This window comes from Atractosteus spatula, chromosome 2 (assembly GCF_055471065.1).
Source record: "Atractosteus spatula isolate fAtrSpa1 chromosome 2, fAtrSpa1.hap1, whole genome shotgun sequence".
Classification (NCBI taxonomy): Eukaryota; Metazoa; Chordata; class Actinopteri; order Semionotiformes; family Lepisosteidae; genus Atractosteus; species Atractosteus spatula.
Genome location: NC_142707.1, coordinates 4,065,046 through 4,088,286, shown reverse-complemented (window position 1 = coordinate 4,088,286; position 23,241 = coordinate 4,065,046). Strand labels below are relative to the sequence as shown.

The 23,241-nt window shown below is 45.4% G+C and overlaps 1 protein-coding gene across 1 annotated transcript; it reads left to right on the top strand.

Annotated features, from left to right (window-relative positions):
* The first annotated feature begins 12,444 nt into the window (after nt 1-12,444).
* fgf17 (fibroblast growth factor 17) lies at nt 12,445-21,169 on the top strand. The gene is made up of 5 exons (XM_088905109.1): nt 12,445-12,476; nt 12,576-12,612; nt 13,228-13,405; nt 16,029-16,135; nt 20,879-21,169. The coding sequence occupies exons 1-5, from the start codon at nt 12,445-12,447 to the stop codon at nt 21,167-21,169; spliced, it is 645 nt and encodes a 214-aa protein (XP_088761235.1).
* Nucleotides 21,170-23,241: the final 2,072 nt, after the last annotated feature.

Below are 23,241 nucleotides of genomic sequence, written 5' to 3'. Positions count from 1 at the left end.
GTCAGCCCCAACAAGAGCTTTCCCAGAGACACTATCCCCCAGGCTGAGAGCAAGTTATACCACAGCCTAAATTCTGGGGGTGACGCAGTTGGACCCACATAACAAATATTATTCAGTGTTGAAAAAGCTTTGTTATAAAACCTTTATGGAGTTCTCCTCCATAAGAAGTGTTTTCTCCAAATTATGAATTGCTTTCAAAATCAGACCATACCTTCTCCAGTGTTCTATTTACAATGTAATGTTTCAGTAGGACTGTAGCGCCAATATACATATTTTGTGTCGCTTTCCAATTCAGCCCGGCGTGCTAACGAGTGTGCAGATGAAGGAAATGGACGCTCGCGATCTCTGGCAGTTCAGTCAAGAAGCAGTGCAGCAGTCTCGGCAGTTGCCATGCGCCTACAGGCGTTAGTTGAAATGAGAAGGACACCTGCTTCAAGGGTGACTGTGAAAACCCCAGCGGCAGCAGTGCAGTTATTTTGGGAAGCTTCGCATCAATGCTAATGGCAGCACAGAAGCGCTGGGGCCCTGGGTTCAATTCCTGGGGTGCTGTCTGGGTGGAGTTTGGATGTTCTCCCCGTGTTCACGTGAGTTTCCTCCATGAGCTCTGGTTTCCTCCCACCATTCAGAAACGGGCTGGTACAGTAAGTTAGTTGGCTCCTGGGAAGACTGGGCCTGCTGTGGGTGTGTGTGTCTGCAACACAGTTCGTTTTAATGAGACAGGAAAAACTCTAGATATTCCACATATCAAGTGGCGTTTCCCAGGAACAAGGCCTTTCCAGCACTAGCAGGTTAGTTTAATGGCAGTCCTCATCCCTCTCCTGCGGAGGGAATTTGTCAGGACATTGAGAAACCCCAGCTGGCAGGGGGTGCTGGTGGTTCATTTGTGTCATCTTGCTGTTCTGTGTGTCCCTTGTGTTTCTTTGCACCAGGACGGCAGGATGTCTCTGCCTTTTGAATGTAAAAGGTGTATAAAAGGGGAAAGGGGTTTGGGGGGGGGGGGTGTTTTTGGAAGTGATGAGAAGTGGAAATGCTACTATATTCCATTGCTCTCTCACGCTGAGGATGAGTTTCTGGTTGACGGCACTGCGCTGTCGCTGCGCTGAAGGTTCGTCAGCAGGTGAAAACTGGGAAAATCCCCCTGCCTCAGGTACATGATGGGCATGGAGTGGGGGTGCCTCTGGAGAGCTTTTAACCCCACTGAAATCTCACAAATCCATAGCCGGAACTTTGCCGTTAGTTAAGGGGGAGCCACAAGGCAGCTGCAGGGTGTTTGAACCCTTTGCAGCAACCTTAGCTTTCCCAGGAGTCTCCCATCCAGGCACTGGGCAGGCTCCCACCTGCTGAGCTCCAGTGGGCTGCCAGTGGCAAGCTGTAGGGTGATAAAAATAATTGGTGGTTCTAAAAAAAGAATAAACATAACCAACGATAAACCTCTAAAAAGACTCCAAGCAATTGATTGTGAGTGGCTACATGCTCTCTGTCCTTTGCACTACTTAAAATTAAAGGCATATCTGAAGCACTAGAGACCTCATCTAAATCAGCCAGTCAATAAGATTGATTTCAGCTGTGCTCAAGTAAATTCAGGTGAAAGAGGTCTGACTTCGTAAGTACAGCCACAGCAGAAAGATGCAGGAAAATTCACCTTGTAGTAAAAGACAAAGAAAAATCAGAAACAAGTTTTGAAAAAGATTGCTTCCAAGGGAATGGGTTAGTTTCCATTGTCTGCAGTTCCTGTGTTTTCAGTATTATCATTGTATTACGTCATTTGTTATGAATGCATCAGTTTCCATCACTTTTCTTTCTCGTTAATAGACATAATCAGATCAAGTTAATTTATTGCACAATCGGAATCTGGTGTAATAAATCTATTTCTGTTGTACCACTCTACCCAGTGTCTGTCCTCGTTATTAAGTAAATGCAGCCTATGGGAAATATTCTGAATCTCTTCTGTATAATAGAAAAATGATTAAGGAGTGTGAGAAAAGAGGAAATATAATGTACACAAACCACAGTGGTCAGTCCTGGACGCTGACCATGGTCAGAAACCAAATAGAGGCCAAAGGTCAGTATTAGTTCCTCCAGCTCTCTGGCCCTCTCCCTCATACATTAAAGTCCAAATCGACTAATAATCACACACTCTAAACCAGGACAAAGTCTTTGTTGTATTTTTAAAAAACTGTGCTGTAGTGCTTAGCCCATAGCTCTGAGAAAGCAGCCTGATATGGATGTTGGCGGTTAACGGTGTGATTTGTTGAAAAGCTATCACTCGGGTGCTTAGAGCCCCTAACAGTCACACGGACAGGAGTGATGCGTCCTTGGGGAACAGGAATAATCAGAGAGCTGGGGTGGCCAGCATAACCAATCTGAAATAAATGGCTATTTTTCCAAATGCTGGTGTGAAGAGGTCACATTTTTAGAATGTTTTTTTCTCCCAGCAAAAGAGTTTGTTTAGATCTGAAGATTGTTGTGCCTGGCTCCAGCTGTGAAACACATTACACATATTTACACTTGGCACGTGCAATTTATGAGGTACCTCCGAGCTGCAAAACATACCTTGGCATTGTATTACTAGCTTAAATTTGTTGCTAGCTGGCCAAGTGTTGCTGGATCTGTATGTTGGTAAGACGATGGTGAACAGCACCTAAATGTGTTGTTTTTAGCTATTTGATTTATTTATCCATTTGCTAACCACTTTACCCAATACAGGGTTGCAGAAGCCAGTAACCATATGTCTTTGGACTGTGGGAGGAAACTGGAGCACCTGGAGGAAATCCACAGGGAGAACATGCGAACTCCACACAGATAACACCCCAGAAATTGAACCCAGGGCCCCAGAGCTGCAAGGCAGCAATGCTCCCCACTGTGCCACCAGGCCATACTTGATGTATCGATTAATGGAATAAATTAACTAGTGGATTTATGCCGTACTTAATTGGGGGTGGGTTTGCTTTATTAAGGAACTATGAAACAGCTCTAAGCAAAAAATGTCAAGTTTTATCTGGTCAATTGTATCTAATAAATGATGTTGTTTGCTTCATCTTGCTAATGTTGACAGCGTGAGATCACTCCCAGCCACATGTTCTTTCAAGCGGCAGATGGCGCTGAATGCTGAGTTTTTAGGTTTGTTGTACAGAGTGCAGGTCGTGAATATGTCAGCTGAGAGGCTTGAGAGGGGCACTGGCTGGGAGAGCAGACGGAGCTCTCTGACTCGAACCCGGGTCATGCCGTGTACGAGTGTGAGCAGAGCTCCCCAGGTGGCTCTGCGTGAAAGGCAGAGCCCTGCCAGGGCAGGCTGGGTATCGGGCAGCCAGGAGACTCAGCCTGGCAGTAACTCTGGCAGTGACATCAGTGCGAGGCGTGCTGCTCCTGCAGGAGACGTGTCAGAATATGAACGGCTCAAACAGGAGGATGCCCTGAGGACAGTACAGGACTCCTTTACCATAGATTTGAGTCTTACAACATTTGGTGCTTCCAAACACCAGGGTTTACAAAAAAGTTTGTCCCCTGCGCAATGATGATCACTGAACTTCAGCGTCTCAGCATAGCCTCCCAAAGCACCCTTCCTTATTACAGGTGAGCTCCTTCTGTGCAGACAGCACAGACTTGTGTGCCACGCTGTTGAGCACTGGCTGTGAGGCTCTTCAGAAAGTGATATGTCTTCAAGGTGACCCCTTGCCTGACCCTATTACACATGCATCTGGAGCATGTTCATTGCTCAGTGACATTTTGCTCCTTAAAAACAACACAGTTGCTGGAACTCAGTGGGCTGTGATTCACAATTGTCTGGGCTGTAATGTGACATCTATCTGTTAGCTGCTTTTAGATTCCTGCATGTGAGGCAGTGACAGAGCAAGCATGGATTAAAAAAACTGCAATATTATAAACTGGACTTGTCTGTTACATATTCATTTGTACAGTTTATCACAATACCCTGAGATGATCAGTCTTGTTCTTTTTCATCTGTAACTGCAGGGGACCTACCAGTTAATGGTGTAGTTTTGATTCTTGTTGTATTGTATATAGAATCAGCAAAATGTCTTGACCATCCAACAATTTTCTAACCGCTTCATCCAGTTCAGGGTCGTGGGGGAACCAGAGCCTATCCCTTTATTTTTAGGGGGGCCACGCTGCAGGCGAGGGGCCCAAGGCAGGATACACCCTGGAAGCAACACCAGTCCATCGCAGGGCACACAAACAAACACAAACCCACACACAGCTGGGGCTAAATTTCCCAGCAGCCGATTATCCTACCAGTGTGTCTTTGAACACAGGGAGAACATGCCCACTCTATGCAGGTAAGTACCCAGCTCCAGGACTGAACCCAGGGCCCCAGCACTGCCAAGCCCTGTGCCCCTCTGCTGCCAATAGTTACTGGGCACATGCATGTGTGTGTGCATGTGCGTGTGTGTGTGCATGTGTGCATGTCTAATATAGTGATAAGGAACAAGTAATAGCTTTATTCCATGCTGAAAAGAGAAGACAGAAAACACGTTTTCGGCTATGACACCCGAAGAAGGCTCCACAGCCGAAACGTTGTGTTGTCTTTCTTCTTTTTTCAGCCTGGAATAAACCTATGACTTGTTCCTTTGCAGCCTACGCCTGCTGACGCAGCTCCCCACCTGAACTCATACAGTGATATACGCGTAGGACCTCCAGTGTCAGCCCTAATCACTCACAGTACCCTGAGCGTTAAACAAGTAATTAGTGCTCCTGCCCTGTCAGGAGGAGAGGCAGATCCCTCAGATGATCGCCCCAATCCCAGTGACATCCGTCTGCGCTCGTTTCCCTTCGCTGCCCCTGCGTCACGTGGGAAGGGGCTCCGGGATGTCAGCGCGGGGAGGAAGGTCCCACCGCTGCTTTGTTTCGAGCGAGGCCAAGGCCGCAGACGGACCGCGAGGGGCGGGGCTGTAGCTGTTCTGCTTTTATCCTGGACGCCATCTTGTCGGCGTTTCCATCGAGGGTCGGCGGTCGATCTGATGGGAGGTGGGGGGAGGGAGATGGGGGCTGGTGGGGGGCGGGGATCGCCTCCTGGTGGCAGAAAGGAGGGGTGAGGGGCATGGGTTGGGGGGGCTAGTGCCAATTTTTGGCTCCTGTCAGCTGTGTCAGATGGTCTGCTAACCTTTTCCCAGCAGGGGGCTCTTGTAATATTGACAGACCCACCCATGGTGTACTACTCACTGCCTGTCTTCCCTCCTAACTCACAGAGAACTTTGTCGGCTTGCTTTGTTGCAGGAATGCCATCAGTGAGAGTAGAGGATGGGTGCTGAGACAGGATCAGCATTTCATTTCTTTTTCTAAATAAATCCTGATCCCGGGTGTAGCCCATTGAGTCTTGGGCAAGGAGTTCCAAGTGTTCAGCCTGACATTGTGAGACTCCCACAATCTAGAGGAAAGTTAAGCTGGGTGGCAGAAATGAGACATTACTAGCACTTCCCTGAGCTAATCAGCCTCCACTTCACACTGGAAGGACCACCCAGGCAGAGCTGAGAGCAGTTCACTCTAAACCTTGGCCTGCCATTTTGAGAATGTTTGAAGAGAGGTGCCCAGTTGTTCTTTACTGCTGTGTTTTTATGATGTGGCCAAAAGACTCAAAGAGCTGTTTGAAGACCACCACACGCCTTTCACTCTCTCCCTCAGGTGAAGCCGAACTCTCCGAAAGGTCAGGAGGCTGCTTCGTGGAAAAACAGCCCACGTTGTAGCTCCTGCCTGCCAGTTTTCGCGTCTGTTTTTTAAATCCTGTGTCGCTGTGATCGACACCCGGGCCACCGACAGCGCGCGTCTGAATCGAAGTGACATCTTGCTGACACCTTTCATTAGCCTGATTCCCTGTGTGCAGGACCTGAGTTTCCATCCCAGCAGATCCCCAGTCGGAAGGGTGCGGTTGTGTTTTTGGCAACAGAGTGGTGCGCGGCTCTTAAGCTCCTAGCAGAATCCAACTTGATTCAGCCCTTGTTGGATTGCATGGTGTTGGACTAAGGCATGCTCCTCAGGCTTTACCCTTTGATCCAAGAAGAAAGGAAGTTGTTTATCCCCTTTGCTAGTGTGCATTTTTATTTGTAAAACAGAAATCGGACTCGAGTCAACATCAGAACAAGCAGTCCATCAGCACATAAAACATGACTTGCATATATGATTCAGCAGCAGGATAGAGTTTAAAATGTACTGGAGATTGCAAAAGGTTGCAAAAGGTTGTCTTTGTTAGGTGTATGAGGCTCATTGTTATTGTAGACCTCATCTGTGATGTTCTCAGGTCCCATTTATGACAGTCTACGGGAAACACATTTCCTGGCTAAACTGTAGTTGTAAAGTTGTTGTCCCTAGAGCTGTATGCACTTGGAACAATCTTTTTTACCTTGCCATTGTTCCTGTCTTGCTTTGTCTAGGTGTCTTTTTTTAACATAATGGTGACTATGAGAAAGTTCTTATTCGTATTATGGTAAAAGGCAGATTAAATGTTATAACTGAACAGGGACGCCTTTTTCCAGAGTGATAAATAAATACCTAAAGTCAGCTGTGATATCACCAGCTGCAGAATTTGCTCCAAAGAATGGAGTACAAGGAGGGCTGGAAACTCAGGGTTTGAACCAGAAAGCTCTATTAAACCTGTAATTTAACCCGTTGACCACTCAGATTCTAACTGAGAGCACTTACTTTTCTGCATAGTTCTCTAACATTTCCCCTGAATGCCAGGAAGAAAAATAACACAACCAGGAATTCCTTCTGTACTAAAGTAATGTCCAGTTTTCCCTCTCCTAAAAATATTTTGAAGTGCCATTTAAATTGTCGCTTTCTTTGAACTGATATCCCTATCTATTTGGCTACCTTTCATGGCCAAGCATTGTGGAATTCTTTCCTTTCTGTTCTGAACAGAACAGGTCAGTGATGCTGCGCAGATATCAGATGTTACCAACATTTAAAATAAGTCTGAAAAAATCCCTCTGCCATCGTCAGACTTCCTGGTCTGATGGAAAGTGCTTTGATTGCACATGGAAAATGAAACAACGTCTACTGCACTTACTGGAATGAGGAAACAGACAACAGGGAAGGTTTTTTAGTTCAACTCCAAATACAATTGTTTCAGGGCTCTAGCAGGGTGCAGTTCTGTTAGCTGATCAGTCAGAAGGCTTGAAAGAAACAGCTGTGTCAACAATCCATTTTTAAATTCTGATTCAGAGGAGCAAATCATCAGGTGTGCTTTGTCCATGTACCAAAATGTCTGTCCCTGGCATATGTTTCAGAACAGAGGAAATCAGATTTCATTGGGATAGGCAAGATTCCCTTATAACAGCAATTTACAAAAATCTTTGCATTTCCAAGGATTCTCTTCTGGCCAAGACGTTATCTGGGTAACTGCTAGCAGAGTACAGTTTTGTAAGATGTAACATTTTGGTTTATAAAGCAATCTGTGATAAATGTTGAAATCAGACCTTGGGGTTGATCAGCTGTTGTTGTACCTTGTCTAGATGTACAGTACACAGTACTGCTGAAGTGGGGTTGTCCCGTTGTGGACAAGGGTCTCGCTGCTGTGTCAGCTACGCTTTTTTAGAATGAAACAGTGAGGCTCACAGAGATGTCAACACTGTAGTCAAGCTACAGGGAGTTGTGCCTTTTTTTTGCAGGTGCTGCAGGTGACTGCTGGCAGCGATCCCTGTGCAAGCGCAGTGGCAGTGAGCCAGTGGAGCCACAAGTAACTGGAAGCACATCACTGCTTCTCAGACCTCTTTAGCCCTTTGTAAACAAGCGATCAGAGTCATTTTGTCAGGCAACGTTTGTGCACATCTCCACCAGTGGGGGGCGTGCACTCCAGGATGTCCTACTGGTTGCAGGTGTCCAAGGTGGCCCTGTGCAGGAGCTGATTAAGCCAGCTACACCAATAACGTGGCTGCCTCAGCACAACTGCTGTCTGTCCTGCCTGGGCCCATTTAATTGGAGTCAAGTAAAGAGGCAGAGACGCACTCCGAAGGAACGAGTCATAGGTTTATTCCCTGCTGAAAAGGGAAGAAAGGAAACGCAACGTTCCGGCTGTGGAGCCTTCTTCGGGTGCCAAGAGACACACTCCTCCTCCTCTCCTGGCATGTATCTGGGTGTGCTTTACAGTGCATTCTGGGTGATCTGCAGAAACGCCAATAAGCCTCTCTACAAACATCCCCAGAAATGTGACTCAGGAAATACAGGGAATATGTTATGAGGCAGGAAGGGAAACGTATTAACCCCGTTTCCACTCCACCAGCTGTCTGTGCTACACGTGATCCAGGGCTCATCTGGAGAAAGAGTCATTCTTTAGAGTGTACCTCTTAAAACTTTTAAGAGAATTTCTCTCTCTCCTATCTCAAATACACACTATCTTGTTTCTGGTAAAATACAGGGGATGTTTAAACCTCTGTGATTGTATTTAGAATTCAGCAAACAGACATATTTTTCTGTGTCATAAATGGTCAATTCAAACATTTTCAAATCAAAGATTTCAATTCGAAAGCACTTTTAAAGCTAGTCTCTGGAAGATTGTTAACAGTTAAACCATTTCCATACTCCAGGAGACACAGCAGTCACACTGCGTTAATAGTACTTAGAGAAACCATTCTGACTTAAAGATGTCACTTTTTCCAACCCTGAGAGCCATTATTAGTAATTGGAAGGAGAACTGTTGTTATTGTAAGAGGGACAATGGGATTGCGTAGGAAGGAGGAGGACTTCAATCTGATTAGTTGGAGACAGAGAGCACTCTTAACTAGTGGAATTGTGATGATGCTAAGTTGTGAGTCTTTTCTAAAGTTGGGTTTTAATTATACACATAGGTAGGTCATACACACCAGTATGGTTAAGGTGTCTCCCAGTGCTGTAGATATATGGTTTAGGATACCAATGTGTTTTCTGAGTTTGTTCTCCTTGTTCTCTGTATAACAAGATTCCAAATTGTAACTGTTTTTGCAGTTTTCTTCCTACTTGATGCAAATATCATAATATTAGATGGGTTACCTATAATAATAGGAATTGTTAGTACACCCAGGCAGCATGGGGGTGCAGTGGTCATCATTATAGCCTTGCAGCACTGCGAACCTGGGTTCAAATCCAGACTTGGAGTGCTATTTGTGTGGAGTTTACATGTTCTCCCCGTGTTTGCATGGGTTTCATCCAGGTGCTCCAGTTTAATCCCACAGTCCAAAGACATATCGGTGGGTTAATTGGCTTCTGGGAGAACTGGCCTTGGTGTGAGTGTGTGTGTTTCTGTCTGTCTGCCTGCGATGGACTGGTGTCCCATCCAGGGATGCCATGCGCTGGTTGCTTTCTGGGATAGACTCTGGCTTCTATGACCCTGAATAGAGTGGATTGATGGATAATATGACCATGAATATCAATAAGAGTAGACACTGTCCAAACACTGCTCTGTACTGACAGATTCATGTTCCCCTGCTACCACTGCCCATGGCAAGGGCTAAGCTCTATTGGGATATTAATTAGAGTTCAGTTCTCATTCTATTGCAAGAATACAAATGTTCAAATGTTTCTTGAACTTTAAAAAAAAAGTTATACTGATGAAGATCTATAAAACATAATGGCATGTCTATGAACCTCATTTAGAAAAGCATGTTTTTAAATCTACTGTGAAGTATGAAGGTGAAAAGGGACAAGCTCAGAAAGAGCTGTGCTCATCTGTCCATACAAAATTGTTCCAAAACTCATCTTTGTGCTTCCGAGCAAAGAATGTACTTAAGACAAAACTGAAGACTGAACACCCCAAGAACTCAAGGTGTGTGCAGCAGAAGCTTGGCAAAGCATTTCAAATGATTACACAAACAATTTGGCGAGCTCAATGGGACATCTGCTTCTTAAAGTTATTGCCTCCAAAAAATATTGACCTTCATACTTGTAAATTGACTTAAAGTAAAAGTGCCCCAATACTTCTGGTCACTTGAAACCACTGGGTTGAACAATTATGTATTTGTTCTAATATGATCAAAGGTATGCATGGAATTAACCAAAATAGAAATCATATTGCAATTATCATTCATATTAATGCCATGATCACAAATTTAAATTGTTTGACTGTCAAGCAAAAATAATACTTTTGAGCTTGTATTTAGCATGCTGTCAGAGGGCACATTACATTCCTGTTTGACACTGAATTCAGGAGTTAGGATTGATTTACCTGTTGTGCAGTGTATACTGCTATATTCTGTTGTAAAATGAATAACTATGTTATTAATACCGCAGACATAGCTTCTACCATATAAAGCTAATATACATCTATATTACACTTTTTAAATGATATTGCACCACATTCCAGTTGTGAGCACCTTACTGAACTCTCCAAAACCGGATTTATATGATGAGGTCTAATATCAGTTCAGAAAGTCGAAGATCTCTTAAAATCTTTCTCTAATTTCACACACGCAAAACCTGAAATGCATTTTATGTCGCTTGACGTACCAGTGTTTAGTTGTTTCATCTTAACCTGTACAGAACATCAAGGAGAGACATAAAGGGAAGAAATAATCTTCTGGTAGATTATCCAATACCCAGTTAAAGCATTAGAACAAATATGCTTAGTGATCTTTTTCCCTTTCAACTGGGGACGAAGAAAGCGAGCGACTTCCACACCTTTCTTTTAAAGAGGAAAACTAAACTTTTCAACTAATTGGAATTTCAATTCTACGTTTTTTTCAGAAGAAGGGAAATGAAAATATCCAAGCACGTCCTGTCGCTTTGGGTGGAAATCTACTGCCGATTTGAACACATCGGCTGATCATGCTGTTAAGCCCAGTGCCTTCGACTCTGGTGTCCTCTCCACGGGATGTAAACTGGATAATTTCTTTCCCGTCAATAACTGGTTAAGAAGGCTTTTGTGAAGCAATCGCTGGTAAACCTCATCATTAGAAAAGATATTTCTCGCCCTCCTTCCCCTTGTTTCTACGCAGCGTCAAACGCCTTTGAAAGTCGTCGAGCACTCCCCATCTTTTGTAAGGCAAAATAATTGTCGCGGCGGTACTAATTACCGCAAGTCTTTAATTAACGGTGGGAAGGTTGGACATCCTGTCTAAAGAGTTTGACACAGAGTTGATGTGGATTCCACATCTCGGGACAAAAGCTGCGGGCTCACCTTTTCACTCCCGATAAAAAGGAAGGGACTGGTGTTAATTCTGCGCCACCTTCGTCATTGACAGGGGCTGCCGCATTAGCAAGTGCTGGGACTCAAATAAAGAGCTTTAACAAGGCGGGGCGACAGATAAGTGTATTAGAAAGTACCGAGTTGATTCCATTACCAGCCACTCCTCTTCTTTCGTATTCCTTAAATGTGAATTTACACCATTTGAATCAGTATCATCACTGCGCATGAGGCAAGGGTAACATTACTACAGTTTAATCAAAGCCCATAATATGCACGTGTACTACAGTGACGAAGCTGAGCGCAAGTTTTCATTGTATTAGCCTGTTATATGTACTATAGTTTAATTTTGAGAGCCCACAGGGCATAATTGAGTGGTTTTCTCACGGTACTGTTCAAAGAGTACAATTTCACCCGTGCAATGCTACACGGTAAAGGCACCCTTTAAAATAACAGTGCTGGCAACTGGACACAAGGTAGGTCCGTGTGAGTCAAGTGTGTCTTGTTAGTGACCGACGGTAGCCATGCGAGCTGGCGAGCCTGTGACTCGGGTGAACTCTTGCGAGCTGGTCTCCAGCCCCGCTACAGTAGCCTGGGCGCCATCCTTTTAAAGCAGTCGTGTGCTGTTCCGAGGTGACACCAGTCCCCCTGCTGCCCACCCACTTACCGGACCCCCCGTCGTCCCACGCAGAGGGAGGGTCCTCCCCCCTCTCATTTTTCACCTTAGCTGCGACCACCGAGTGTGACCGAGCTGCGCGGGAGGCGTCAAACAGGACTTTAATCCGGACGCGTCCGCGGACGAGCGCTGACAGTCCGCACAGCCCCTGGATGTCAGAGAGGCTACGGCGCTCGTCAACTTTTAATCCACCCTCTCGCGTTTCTGTCAATAGATGTGAAAGACGGCGTGTCTTCGTGGTCGCGGGCATCCAGCCTCACGGAGTCTGTAAAAGAAAAAAAAAAAGAACAGATAATGGAATTTAAGGACTCGCCAGGAAGCAAATTTAAATTGGAAATAATCACTTAACCTAGCCCGGCTTTACCGACGTGTTGACCTGCGACTGATGCTCCCAGCCTTTCTCTCGGATGATTCTGTGCAGGTCTGGTTTACGTGAGGACGTCGGGGACTACAGAAAGCTCGACTCTGAATGATTTTTTTTAACGGAATTAGAGTTTTCGACCATTTGAATTGTAACGGTAACGGACGGCGGTCAGGAGCGCGAGTCTTTAAAGGCGCAAAGCCACGCGACACGCGTGTTCTCGAGTTGTTTTCTATTTAAATTCCCAAAATTCAAAATTTAGCGGACACGTCTGGATACAGAACTTCTGAAGGACGCAGGAGGATGCAGGGGGCGAAGAGGCGCTACATTTTAATGTAAGCAAGGCCGTTTTTTCTCTTGCTGTTCAGGATCTAACGTGTACTGTAAATGCAAAGATGACTTTTTCCTTAACGCTCTTCTTTTTAAATTCGCAGATTTTTTCATTTTCTAGCGCTGTGGAGTAATGCTCAGGTATGATACGTTTTTTATTCTGAAAATGAACACGTGCATGTGTAGAAAATGACATAAATGCATCTTTATCCTTTCCCTTAAGTTTGCCTTTAGCTACCTAGCGCCTAACCTATACCTTGCGCTATATTTTTTGTTTAAAACGTCAGTTTTGTGTCTGGTGGTGTAGTTTTATTTCAAACACCGCTGTCGCCTGCAATAAGGTAGAGTATACCTTATTATACTCTAGAAGATAGAGTATAATAGAGTATAATGGCGTGTTCCAGACACAAATCCATACTACTGTAAAGTACTTCTTATGGTAATGGCGCTGTGGATTCTGGTAGGATTGACTATAATAGTTATCTTTGTAAAATACAATCACCACGGTCCCTCTGTTGCTGCCTTCCCCCTGTTTCTCACCATCCTTCGGATTTTGTTTTCTCTGGGGGGGGGGGGGGGGGTAGCGTGGACTTTCTTACAGTATCCCGCTTGTGGAGATGCCACACAATATCTCCCAAACTTGTACACTCACCGACTGCGACCCGCTCTCCTGACCTGACCCCGGCGGCTTTTTTCTAGCGTTAGAAAAAAAAAATGTCGTTTTATTTTTCCCTTTGCAAATGCAAAAACCCAAAGGGGGAGAATCACCCGTCTCCTAATTTTAACCAGTATGTGAGGGAGCAGGGCGCCCTAACCGACCAGGTGAGCCGGAGACAGGTCCGCGTCTACCAGCTGTACAGCCGGACCAGCGGCAAGCACGTACAGATTCGCGGCCGGAGGATCACCGCCACCGCGGAGGACGGGAACCTGTTCGGTAAGAACAAGCTCTTCGGCTCGGTGACCCGCCTGGGTCTGATATGGCAACCGGAGCCGCTCGCCCGTTCCTCACAAGCTAGCTACATCTAGGGGCTTCCTCGGGGTGAGGGGTGCGCATTAGCTTTCCCGCGTCTCTTAGCCTCTCCAGCAGTTTGAAACCCGTGAAAGAGAGACGGGTCGGGCTAGTTCAACCCGAACCGGGCCAGTTTAACGCTTCTGTCAAGGCGAGGAGCTGTTCACAGCTCACGCAGACGGAGAAAACCCATCAGGAGAGTTGCGCTCGCTTGACCTGTAAATGATCAATTAATACGTGACAGACTGCGTTAATGAAAGACTTTTGTGACCAAAATTGAATTCTGCTTTGGAGAACGGCGTGGAAACACACGGTGTTTGCTGCAGTAAACCCGTAACAAGAGAGTGACATTTGAAAATAGTCATCATTTTTTTAAAAGCAATTACAATTTTTGTTTTTTAACGCAGAAAGCTTTAAAAAGGTTGTTTTTTTTAAGACTTTGAAAGATAACAATATTCTACCACCTTTTATGTGCCGGATATTCAACGTATTTTGAATCACAGTTGTATATTAGGATTAATTAAATTAATTCATTCTTAGTTTAAAATTTAAGTGCGAAGTCTTTCTTGGGATAGGGTTATTTCTGTGGGAAAATAGATTCTGCAAAAAATGATGCCAGTTGCGGAAAACGAACTTAATGAAGAATCCTGATCCACTGGGTGGAAAAGCGTGTGTTTCTCACCGCCCTGCTTTCAGACCGTCTTAATTGTGGGTTTGACAGGTATCAGATGTGACTAATGAACACTGGTACTCTCTCCTCTGCTCAGACCGATGTCCTTATTCATCAAAGCTAAGAACACTCAAAACGTGGACCGTTTAAAAAAGTTTAAAAAAAAGCAAAACAAACTCCCATCAGGCTGAATCCAGATCAGTGGTGAAACTGGAGTCATTAGGGGGAGGGGACTTTAAAGGTCTCAGAGGTACCAGGGCAGTGCCAAACACAAGTGCCCCCAGATGATTTTAAATTCCTTTCGAGACCAGCATAATGGAGGGAGGGCTGTGCTTTGAAATAGCTCAGCTAGAAGCTGGTGTGTCTATCATTTCTCAGCCACTTTTAATTGGCCGATAAGTATTTTTTAATTGCCCAGCAGTAACCAGGTGTGTTTCAAATAAAAGGTTTGAAAGCCCAGTGCCAATAGAAGTAACCATCTTTAAGAACGCTTGGAGTGCCTTTCACAACCCTACCCAATTAATATTCATATATTTTTAGTGTTCGTTGCCTTTTCTGACATGACACAAGATGTGCCAGTCTGTCTGCGGTGACCAAAATATACTTTACAAAATGTTGCCCCAGTTTCTATTTCCATGTTTGGATTTCAAGGCTTCAAGTGAAACTAATTAAAAAATCAATTCCTAAGAGTTTTTCGTTTCTTTGAATTTGAAATGTCACCCAGAAGCAGTTGACCTGGGCATCGTGCCATGCAGTTTTAAAGTGTTACCCTCTTTGAACTGACACATACCCTGCAACGATAAATGTGTAAAGGAAACTATTTGGAAGTGTCTGTATTTGCACAGCCCTATTTGTTACTGCCGAAATAGTCTTTGAATGCTACATGGGTTACATGCAGTTCCATGTCCAAAAGTGGCTTTTGCAAAATACTGTATAATGTAATATGGGGTAGTTTTATGTCTGGAGACCTGTAATGAGCAATGCCACCCCATCCTGCTCTGTGTTAGTGAGACTGTGCCACCCCATCATGCTGTGTGTTAGTGAGGCTGTGTTAATAATAATAATAATCATAATAATAATAAACTTTATTTTATATAGCGCCTTTAAAGGTGGCTTCTCAAACCACATTACAGAAAGACAACAGCAACAACAACAATAAAAAAATACACAAGATAAACATGATGAGAATGTATTGACACTGTGTTTCCTCATCGCCTCTGACCTGCTTTGTGTTAGTGAGACTATTACCTTCTGCCATACTGTTAAAATTGCAATAATGTCAGGTGTAAAGGGATGATAGAGTCATGGTATGGACAGTTGTAAAAAATGTACATTTTGCAGTGCTCAAGCAGGGATGTATTCTGCTGTTCAGGGCACATACAGTGCACTGCAGTCTTTCTTGGATCCAAAGTATTGAGCAGGCTGGAATCTGGGTGAAAGAAGTACAAGATTCACATGCCGGAGTCTTGAACAACAAACAAGCTTGGACCAGAACAAGGAACATGGGAGTGTTAATGTTCTGACAGTTACTGAACTAACTTGACTTGGTCTTGAAGACTCCTTGTGCTGCTTGTAAATGGAGACACAGCAGAGAGGGGGTCTGTTGGATCAACACTTTATAATGAGCATCCAAACCCTGATTTTCTGTTTGAAAGTGATTATTTGTCATTTTAGGGTGTTTACTGGGGGCATGACAGCATGTGATTCCAATAAGTAAAGTTTTGGGGAGTTTTAGAAACATTCTAAGAATAATCTAAAAATGCAAAATTCAGCCTAGTTTTAAGGCTACAAAGAAATACTAGATGCAGTAAGAAGATGTTTGATTTTTCTCTTTGTTCCCCACTAATTGCAATGCAACGGGATTGTTTGTTTGAGCAGCGCGGCTGTTTGTGGAGACGGACACTTTTGGCAGCCGGGTGAGGATCAGAGGGGCAGAGAGTGGGCAGTACCTCTGTATGAACCGGAAAGGAAACCTAATTGGAAAGGTGAGTCAAGCATCTGTGTAAGTCTGCAGGATTGCTTTGTGTAAGTCTGCAGGATTGCTTTGTGTAAGTGCAGTAGGCTTGCTTTGTGTAAGTCCAGTAGGTTTGCTTTGTGTAAGTCTCCAGGATTGCTTTGTGTAAGTGCAGTAGGCTTGCTTTGTGTAAGTGCAGTATGTTTGCTTTGTGTAAGTGCAGTAGGCTTGCTTTGTGTAAGTGCAGTAGGCTTGCTTTGTGTAAGTGCAGTAGATTTGCTTTGTGTAAGTGCAGTAGGTTTGCTTTGTGTAAGTGCAGTAGATTTGCTTTGTGTAAGTGCAGTGAGCTTGCTTTGTGTAAGTGCAGTAGGTTTGCTTTGTGTAAGTGCAGTAGGCTTGCTTTGTGTAAGTCTGCAGGATTGCTTTGTGTAAGTGCAGTAGGTTTGAAATGTGTAGGTGCAGTACGTTTACATTTGTGTAAGCCAGCAGATTTGCATAATATAAGTGCAACAAGTCTGCATTGAACAAAAGCATTAGATTTGCTTTGTTTAAGTACAATAAGTTTAAAATCACAATCTCTTGGATTAGCAAAATGATTGTCTCATAAATGTTTGTTGTCGTTTCATTCTTTGTTGTCCTTAACTGAAGTTAAAGGTGTGAGTGCCAGGTTCACTATAATTATGAATAATAATAATAATAATAATAATAATAATAATTGCTTACACTTATATAGCGCTTTTCTGGAGATATGAGATCTCCCACATGCAGTGCAGCACGGTGTTGGTATCGTTCATTTTTAAGAAGAAGCAAGCCTTTTGGCTCTATGGATTTTGCACAATCAGGAAAACAAGTAAGCTGCTTTGTAGTTTGATCTGGGCAGAGCGGTGGCTCTGTGGCTAAGGGTCTGTGGCTGGAAGGTTGCCGGTTCATATCCTGTGGCCAGCAGAGGAATCCTACTCCGTTGGGCCCCTGAGCAAGGCCCTTAACCCCAGCTGCTCCAGGGGCGCTGTATAAATGGCTGACCCTGCGCTCTGATCCCCAGCTTCTCTCCCTGTCTGTGTGTCTCATGGAGAGCAAGTTGGGGTCTGCGAAAAGACAAATTCCTAATACAAGAAATTGTATATGGCCAATAATCACTTTATCTTCTTATCTTATCTAGTCAGATATGAGAAGTTAAGCATGGCTGGACGTGGTCAGTATTGGGGTGGGAGACCACTAGATTGCTGCTGTAAATGGTGTGAGTAGGCCAAAAGGTGGCGATCTTCTCCCTGAACAAGAAATTCCTAACCAGTGCCCCAGTATGGTGACAAGGGAAATTGTGGTGTAAGAGGTGTCGTCCTTCAGATGACACGCTAACCTGAGGCTTTGACAGCATGGCACCGTTTGTAAGAGTACGGGTGGGAACTCTGCTGTCCTGACTAAACTCCCTTTTGGGCCTTGAACAGTCTGGCCTCCCTGACATTCAGCCTCTATTTAATTCCTCACTTCCCCACCTGATCTGCAGTGCAGGGGGGCTCCTGTCTGTTACCAAGCTGTGTGCTGCACTGTAGTGGGGGATAAACTGGGCCCCTTCTTTAATATAAAAAATAAAAAAAAATACAAATTTGGCAATGATTGTTTATTAGAAGGGGATAGCCATTCATTCTACTTTAGGAATCTGTAAGCTGTCTGCTGCTGTTGCAGGATTGACCCCAAGTACTGCTTAAGCAAAATCATCACTAGCTTGTAAAAGAGCGTGTATTTCATTAAACCTAAAGTGGATCAGACTGGCCTGCAGGGGAGCCCCATTTATTCCTCCTGCTTTCTGTTGCTTCTCCATAAGCTGTGTCTGTGTGATTTTGACAGATCCTCATGAAGGTGGAAAGAGACGTCTGATGTTCTAGCGCAGTTCACTGTGTAGCTCTGTTGGGCTGTTTTTTTAAGGCTACGTATTTTTCCATGTCATGAACAATCCACCCAAAAAAAGAAAAGGATTGGGAAGGAGTCGGAAAGTCCCCGAGTCCTTTTACACTGCCTGCTTGATCCTGTAAGTCGGGGTGGTCAGATTCCTCTTTAATGACGTATTTGGGAAGCTGATGGTTCTCCCAGTTCGAGACAAAACCACAGCAAGCAGGGGGTGCAGGAAAAAGTGGATGGCCGGCCTCGAACCCTGAGCCGCTCAGCTTCAGAACACAGCTGTGTCTTGGGAAACGCCTCCTGACGGGGGGCGAGGAGCTGGCCGGGCAGGTGGACTGGCCGGAGTGCGGCCCGGTCGCTGGTGCACTGCGGTGTGAGAGAACCACAGTGCAGCAGCGCTCCAGGGCCAGGGGGGAAAATGTGTGTTATTCATGCTTTCTGTGTAAAGGCATCCTTTCATTTCCTGCAGGAAAATGGAAAAGATGGAATCAGTGTTTGCTCCACACAGAGGAGGGAAGGCCTTGTAATGGGACACAGGGAGACTAAAGTCCCTGTGCAGACTTTGAAAAACAAAAAAACGGTGTGCAATCAGGCCATTGGATCCAGAATAATGTCATTTTATTTTGAGAGGGGCATGTTTCTATGACTTATTTTGGTGTCTGTTTTGACATTTCTTGGGGTTTTCGGAGTGGAAACCAGGTTGGTTGAGTCACTTTGCCTCTGACTCCTCTGACTGTGTTTATCCAGTCCTGGTAGAATTCTGCAACGCCCTGTGGGCCACACCACGATTCATTGTTCTCCTGTGGGCATCCTCTGTTTGGCAAGCTTTCCGGCAGCAGCTTCCAAAAATCTTCCCGTCTTCGGAATCACTCCCACAGTCACTAGTGCACGAGCTCGGCTCTATCGGGAGAGCCATCCTCCATCACGCCAACTTTCTTAGTTTCTTAGTTCTTAGTAAGCTGCAGGCCCTGTTTTTCACGGGATGATATCTACAGATTGGATTTCTTGAAATATGTCCAGGTACAGATGACTTCCTGTCAGGAGCTTTGATCTTGAACCGTATGTGCTGCTTTTTCTTAGGGGAGAAATGTCAAACTGCTACAAACTCATGATGCCACAGCTGTCTGTTTGTTGCACTGTGCTGACACGTGCCCTTGTGTTAGTCCAATAGATGTTTCCTTGATTGCGTCACAGTCATTGTTTGGGAGATGACCTGTGTTTTACTGTATTAAAGCAGAAAAATGCTTATTCTGTAGGGTCTTTTTGAAATCGAGCAGACCTCGTCATCATAAAAAAAGGAATACATTTCTTTTATTTGCAAAAATGTAGAAACTGTGGTTTAAAATACTGCAGGGGGATGCAGAAAAGGTTTTTAACTTTCATCTGACAGTTCTGCAGTAAAAAGGTGTCGGAGCATGTGCTTATTTTAACTAAAGTGCTGATTAGTCGGCTCTTATGACTCACTGTTAGTCAGTCTGGAGGTGTCCTGAATTCAGCACTGTTATTTGTCAGCCAGACCAGGATTTCAGAATCCACTGCACCTGCACTGCCTGGCGGTGATGTGTTTTTATCTCACCCAGGAGGTGTGTTGGGATTTTTCTTTTGCCTTGTAATTAATGCAGACAAATCATAAAATGCAGACAACGAGCATTGCTTTCACTGCTAAGCGAGTCTCGTTAGAGTGGCGGTGAATACATGTCTGGCTGGGTGCAGATTTAAAGGCAGGTGGATGGCAGAGAAGTGAATACCCAAACTTTGAAGTCTTTGTTAGGTTCTGTCACAGCAGGCTTCGTCCAGGAGGAGGGAGGACAGCAGGGCAGCTCCTGCCCGCTTTATTCACGTTAATCACCTGCCTCAGAGTCAGCAGCAGTGGCCTCTGGAGAACAGGGCAGAGGCCGTAATCCGAGTCAGTATTAGCATTCACACAGGATCGCAAGAACAGTTACTGACAGGAGGAGGCCTGTCTGGAAGTCAGTCCACAAATTCATCTGAGGATCTCGTCCAGCTGGTGCTTGAAGGAAACTAGGGTGTCAGCTTCAGCCACATGGCTGGATAGCTAGTTCCACACTCCCACTACCCTTTAGGTAAAGATGTGACTCCTTTTGTGAGTTTTAAAACTCTTTCCTATAGTTGCCCCCACTTGTATCTTCTGGCTTGTGTTTCATCATTGATTCTAAAGAAGTATCAGGTCCCTGACTTCAGAGGTCCAGTTCCTTCAGCCTGTCAGTTTGTCTGTTCAAGACCGCGGAGGTCCAGTTCCTCCAGTCCGTCGGTGTGTCTGTTCAAGACCGCGGAGGTCCAGTTCCTCCAGCCCGTTGGTGTGTCTGTTCAAGACCGCGGAGGTCCAGTTCCTCCAGCCCGTCGGTGTGTCTGTTCAAGACCGCGGTGGTTCAGTTCCTCCAGCCCGTCGGTGTGTCTGTTCAAGACCGCGGAGGTCCAGTTCCTCCAGCCCGTCGGTGTGTCTGTTCAAGACCGCGGAGGTCCAGTTCCTCCAGCCCGTCGGTGTGTCTGTTCAAGACCGCGGAGGTCCAGTTCCTCCAGCCCGTCGGTGTGTCTGTTCAAGACCGCGGAGGTCCAGTTCCTCCAGCCCGTCGGTGTGTCTGTTCAAGACCGCGGTGGTCCAGTTCCTCCAGCCCGTTGGTGTGTCTGTTCAAGACCATGGAGGTCCAGTTCCTTGAGCCCGTCAGTGTAGGACAGTTTCTTACGCTCCAGAATGTATCTAATTGTTTTTCTCCAGAGTCCAGAGCACCGATATCTGTTCTATAACATGGTGGCCAAAAAAGCAAAGCAGTATTCTACACGTGGCCTTAATTGTTAATAAACTTGTTCTGTTTCTGTGTTAATTGACCCCCCACCGTGTTTCCCTTGCCCTTTCCAGCCCAGCGGGAAGAGCAAGGACTGCGTGTTCACCGAGGTGGTGCTGGAGAACAGCTACACGGCCTTCCAGAACGCGCGGTACGAGGGCTGGTACGTGGCTTTCACCAGGACGGGCCGGCCCATCAAGGCCTCGCAGACCCGGGAGAACCAGCGGGAGGTCCACTTCATCAAGAGGCTCCACAAGGGGCCCCCTCCCTTCCCCAACCTGGAGCGCCCCAAGAACTTCGAGTTCATCAGCTTCCCCCCCACCCGGCGCGCCAAGCGCACCCGGAAGTGGCGGAGCCCGTCCTAGCGCGGCCAGGCGTGTAAATAGGACTCCAAACCACAACACAGAGAGAGGCCTTACAAATTATTTTTCTATTCTATTGCTTTTATATACAAAACCTGAAAAGGGAGCACTGTGGTAGGGAGAGACACTTCTCTATACAATGTTAATGTAAATTTGTGGCTTTTGTACAGCAAGACGGTAAATAAATGATTGTATATATGTTAAATGTGACCACTTGCGTCAGTGCTTGCTAGGGGTGTGCACAGGTAGTGAAAGGAAGACGCAGACGTGCTCATTGCTCTCAGCCGAGGTGACGGAAAGCTGGTATTCAGATTCATCCCGACTCCTGGAATGCAGCCAGCAGCTATATCACTCTGCAACTCACAACTGGCCGCCCACTGAAGCTCAGCAGGTGTGAGCCTGGCCAGTACCTGGATGGGAGACCTCCTGGGAAAAAGGTTGATACCTGGAAGAGGTGTTAGTGTGACCAGCAGGGGGTGCTCATGGGGACACTAGACTGTAAACAGGCGCCGTCAAACAGAGGTCCTGACTCTCTGTGGTCATTAAAAATCCCAGGGTCTGTCTCGAAAAGAGTAGGGGTGTAACCCCAGCATCCTGGCCAAATTTCCCATTGCCATCCCGTTACCAATCATGGCTTCCTAATAACCCCCATCTCTGTACTGGCTTCATCACTCTGCTCCCCACATCGTCCAGGTGGGGCTACACGCTGGTGGTGGAGGAGGGGATCCCCATTACCTGTAAAGCACTATATAAGTGGAATGTCCAGAAAAGCGCTATATAAGTGTAAGCAGTTGCTGTTATTATTATGAATACAATTTCACTTTGTAAATGCAGAGAAGTAGAGCTACCCCATGTACACTGTCCCCATCAAGGAAATTCTGGTATGAACGTGCCACTCTCGGTTGTTTTTTGTTTTTTTGTTTCTTTGTACTTGTATCACTCAAAATAAGCAGTCTGTGATGTACTTTTGCAGAAAATCCCCATGTACAGTAGGCGGTCTCAGGTTAAATGTGATGCTGCACCCACTATTGAAGTGGACATGGAGAAAGACATTTTACTACCAGTGCAGAGCTCACACAATGGAAAGTAAATCATATCCAGTGCTTGTGGTTTCTTTATGCTAGGATGTTGTGATGTTAGTGACGCGATGAACACGCATGCATGCCTAAAAAATATGGAAATTGTCAGCAGGTCGTAGAAATTCCTACAATCATCATAACAGCACTGAGAATGGACTGCTCAAGTAGTTCAGCAGGATTCCATTTGTCCATTTAACTGCACTTTTTTTTTCCAACTCCAGGTCATTGTGTGAATCCAATGTGCCTATATCAAATTGGCACAAGATTGTTTCTTTCCCTTGGAAATCTTCCTTGCAGTTTAATACCTTTAATAACAAAGCAGATCTCGAAGGCCAACCTCATCACCGGCTGGCATGGGGCACTCCAGAGTTCAAAATCCTCCACTCACATGCACAGAGAATCGAGGAGTCCTAGTAAATTCAGCCATACAGGAAAAACCAGGTAGTCCAGACAGAGAAGGATGGAACTGGAATTTAGTGAGGAGTAGTACTACTTTGTTCAAAACTATAGTCACCCAGGTAGTCAAGACCTCAGGTCAATGTCTTGCACAGTGGCACCCTTTCATAGCACAGTGATGTTTCCAGTAAAAAGCGTCAGTCAGAAATATCTGTTCTAGAGGGAATAGTGCCACCTACTGGTCTACTAACCTTTGATGTTTCTTGTCTCATCATGCCACTGATCGGGTCCTGCCTAGCTGAGCTTCTGTGATCGGGTCTAAATGGCGGAAGACAATCCCGACTGCCAGCAATCTGTCACCTAGATGGTGTGGGAAGAGCCACCCACCTCTCAGACAAGCGTGTTCTTTCTCACAACACAGCATGCGGCAGGCAGCACCTCTCTATGTGCCGCTAAGGAAAATCTGAAAGTGAAAGAAAGTAAAGTTGTCCTTCTGTAACCCTGTCCTCACTCTTACCAACAGCAGGCAGTGGCTGCTGGTATACTCTGTCTACCGGGACAAATGGGTCAACATAAATCGTGGAGAGCCGGGTACAGAAA

Coding starts and splice junctions, on each gene's coding strand:
- fgf17 (XM_088905109.1), top strand. CDS start 12,445: ATGCAGGGGGCGAAGAGGCGCTACATTTTAAT. Junction 12,613..13,227: donor CGCTGTGGAGTAATGCTCAG/GTATGATACGTT, acceptor AAAAACCCAAAG/GGGGAGAATCACCCGTCTCC. Junction 16,136..20,878: donor AAGGAAACCTAATTGGAAAG/GTGAGTCAAGCA, acceptor TGCCCTTTCCAG/CCCAGCGGGAAGAGCAAGGA.